This window comes from Priapulus caudatus, unplaced genomic scaffold, assembly GCF_000485595.1.
Source record: "Priapulus caudatus unplaced genomic scaffold, Priapulus_caudatus-5.0.1 Scaffold33, whole genome shotgun sequence".
In the NCBI taxonomy this organism is placed as follows: domain Eukaryota; kingdom Metazoa; phylum Priapulida; class Priapulimorpha; order Priapulimorphida; family Priapulidae; genus Priapulus; species Priapulus caudatus.
This window is the reverse complement of record NW_014577094.1, coordinates 415,133-417,063: the sequence shown is the minus strand read 5'-3', so window position 1 is coordinate 417,063 and position 1,931 is coordinate 415,133. Positions and strand designations below refer to the sequence as shown.

Sequence of the window (1,931 nt, the reverse complement as noted above, 5' to 3'; positions counted from 1 at the left end):
TGATTCTGCAGTGAAATCACATGATACCATTCTGATTCTGCAGTGAAATCAGATGATACCATTCTGATTCTGCAGTGAAATCACATACCATTCTGATTCTGCAGTGAAATCACATGCAATTCTATCCCCGCATTGAAATCACTTGTCATTTTCACTCCGCATTATTATCGCATTGAAGTCTTTAACTACTATTGGATTGCATTCTACCGCTAGTGATTTATGCGTGCTTGTGTCATATTTCGCAGTGACTGGCTCTACCGCGGCAACTATGACAACAGCAATTATTCTAACGATGGCAGCGTGGCGAACGGGTTCAACTATCACTGTGGCCCGGTAAGTAATTAGCACACCTAACTTTGTGCGTGCGTGCGTGTGTGCGTGTGTGGATGTGGGTCTGCGATAAAGAGATCGCGTCTTTGTGTATGAGATTGTGTGTGTGTGTGTGTGTGTGTCTCTTGCTGGTAAATTCCTTAGTTACGTTAGTTATTAACAAAGAGATAAGATCCACCCTCCAGTGCATTAAATAAAGTTAAATAAAACTCGCTGGTAAATTTCTTATTTCTGTTGTCTCACTAGCAAACAGATAAGATCATTTTTATAACTTCGGCAGATAAAACTAAAACTTGCTTGTAAATTCCTTCGTAACATTAGCTTTCATCAATGTGGCAAGTTTCACCCTCTTTCAACTCGGTAAATAATAATTTTCTAGTAAAATTCATTAGTTATATTAGCTATCAGCAATATGGGTAATACGATACGCCCTCTACGAGTTGAACCACCATCTCACGTCGAGTGTGTGTGTGTGTGTGTGTGCATCGCGCGTGTGTATGCATGTGCATCGGTTCATACGTTCTTCCAGGAGTGGGTTTGGCCGGTCGGATATTTCCTGCGTGCCAAACTGTACTTCGCATCGCGCGTTGCTGAGCCGGGAGCACTGGACAACACCATCTCTAAGGTGAAGTCTGTACTGTCGCACCACTACAAGGAGATTCAGCGGTCGCCATGGCGAGGCCTGCCCGAACTGACTAATCAGGACGGAGCGTTCTGTCGCGACAGCTCGCCGACACAGGCGTGGAGCATGTCGGCCATCTTGGAGGTCATGTACGACCTTCACAATCTAAAGTAGAGGTCGTACTGGTTAGTAGTAGTAGTGGTGGTGGTGGCATCAGCTGCCGTAGCGCTCCCCCGTGTAGAATGATTGTAGCTTTTTGAATCTGAGTGTACATAGTTTGTTCGTGTTCGCTGTGATGGTACCATATAGGATAGGTTGAATAGGCGTGTGCGCGCGTGTGGGCGCGTTTGCGCGCGCGTAAGAGGGTAAGAGGAATGCCTATGAGTACGCTACGTGGTGGATGGAGATGTTTGTGTGCCAGATTCTGTGGTCGGATTGTTATGTTAAATCTGCAGGCATGTGTGCTTACTGTTTGTGAAGTGTAGCCGTGACAGCGTTTTACTTCCATGCGTAAATAAATAAATAAATAAATAAATAAGTAATCAAAGTAATAAAACGATGGTGCATAATTAAAATGATATGCTATTCACATGTATAAAGGTAAGAGTAGTGACCACTGGGCTAAACAAAGGTTTATGCTGTTTTCTGATTTTAAATGCATTAGTTCGCTGGTTTTGTTTTCGGGCGCAGATCAGGTTATGATCTGTCAATTTTTGACGCTATCCACGTTTTAATTATTAACCGATTGCTACGGTACTGGACTTGAATTTTTACAGTGTCAACTGAGTTATTTTACATAGGCGAGCCACAATATCGATATCCAATCGGTATGCACTAAAATTTTAATCGGTTCTTGAATTAAATCGATAGGCTCCACGTGATTTATTGTTGTTCAAAAAAATCTTATTGCTTTTAAAAGTCGGTCAACCTTTCTCATCTTTAATTGCTATTGTTTTGTGAGAACGTCGTCATTCTGCAA

At 42.5% G+C, this 1,931-nt stretch overlaps 1 protein-coding gene across 1 annotated transcript in view; it reads left to right on the top strand.

Annotated features, from left to right (window-relative positions):
* Positions 1–1,470, top strand: part of LOC106816717 (glycogen debranching enzyme-like) — a 56,193-nt gene extending 54,723 nt beyond the window's left edge. Inside the window, exons 27-28 of the mRNA XM_014821338.1 lie at positions 246–333; positions 860–1,470. Coding sequence (XP_014676824.1) covers positions 246–333; positions 860–1,126 — 355 coding nt within the window. The 3' untranslated portion in view covers positions 1,127–1,470. The remainder of the gene's footprint in view (positions 1–245; positions 334–859) is intronic.
* The last annotated feature ends 461 nt before the right edge of the window (positions 1,471–1,931 follow it).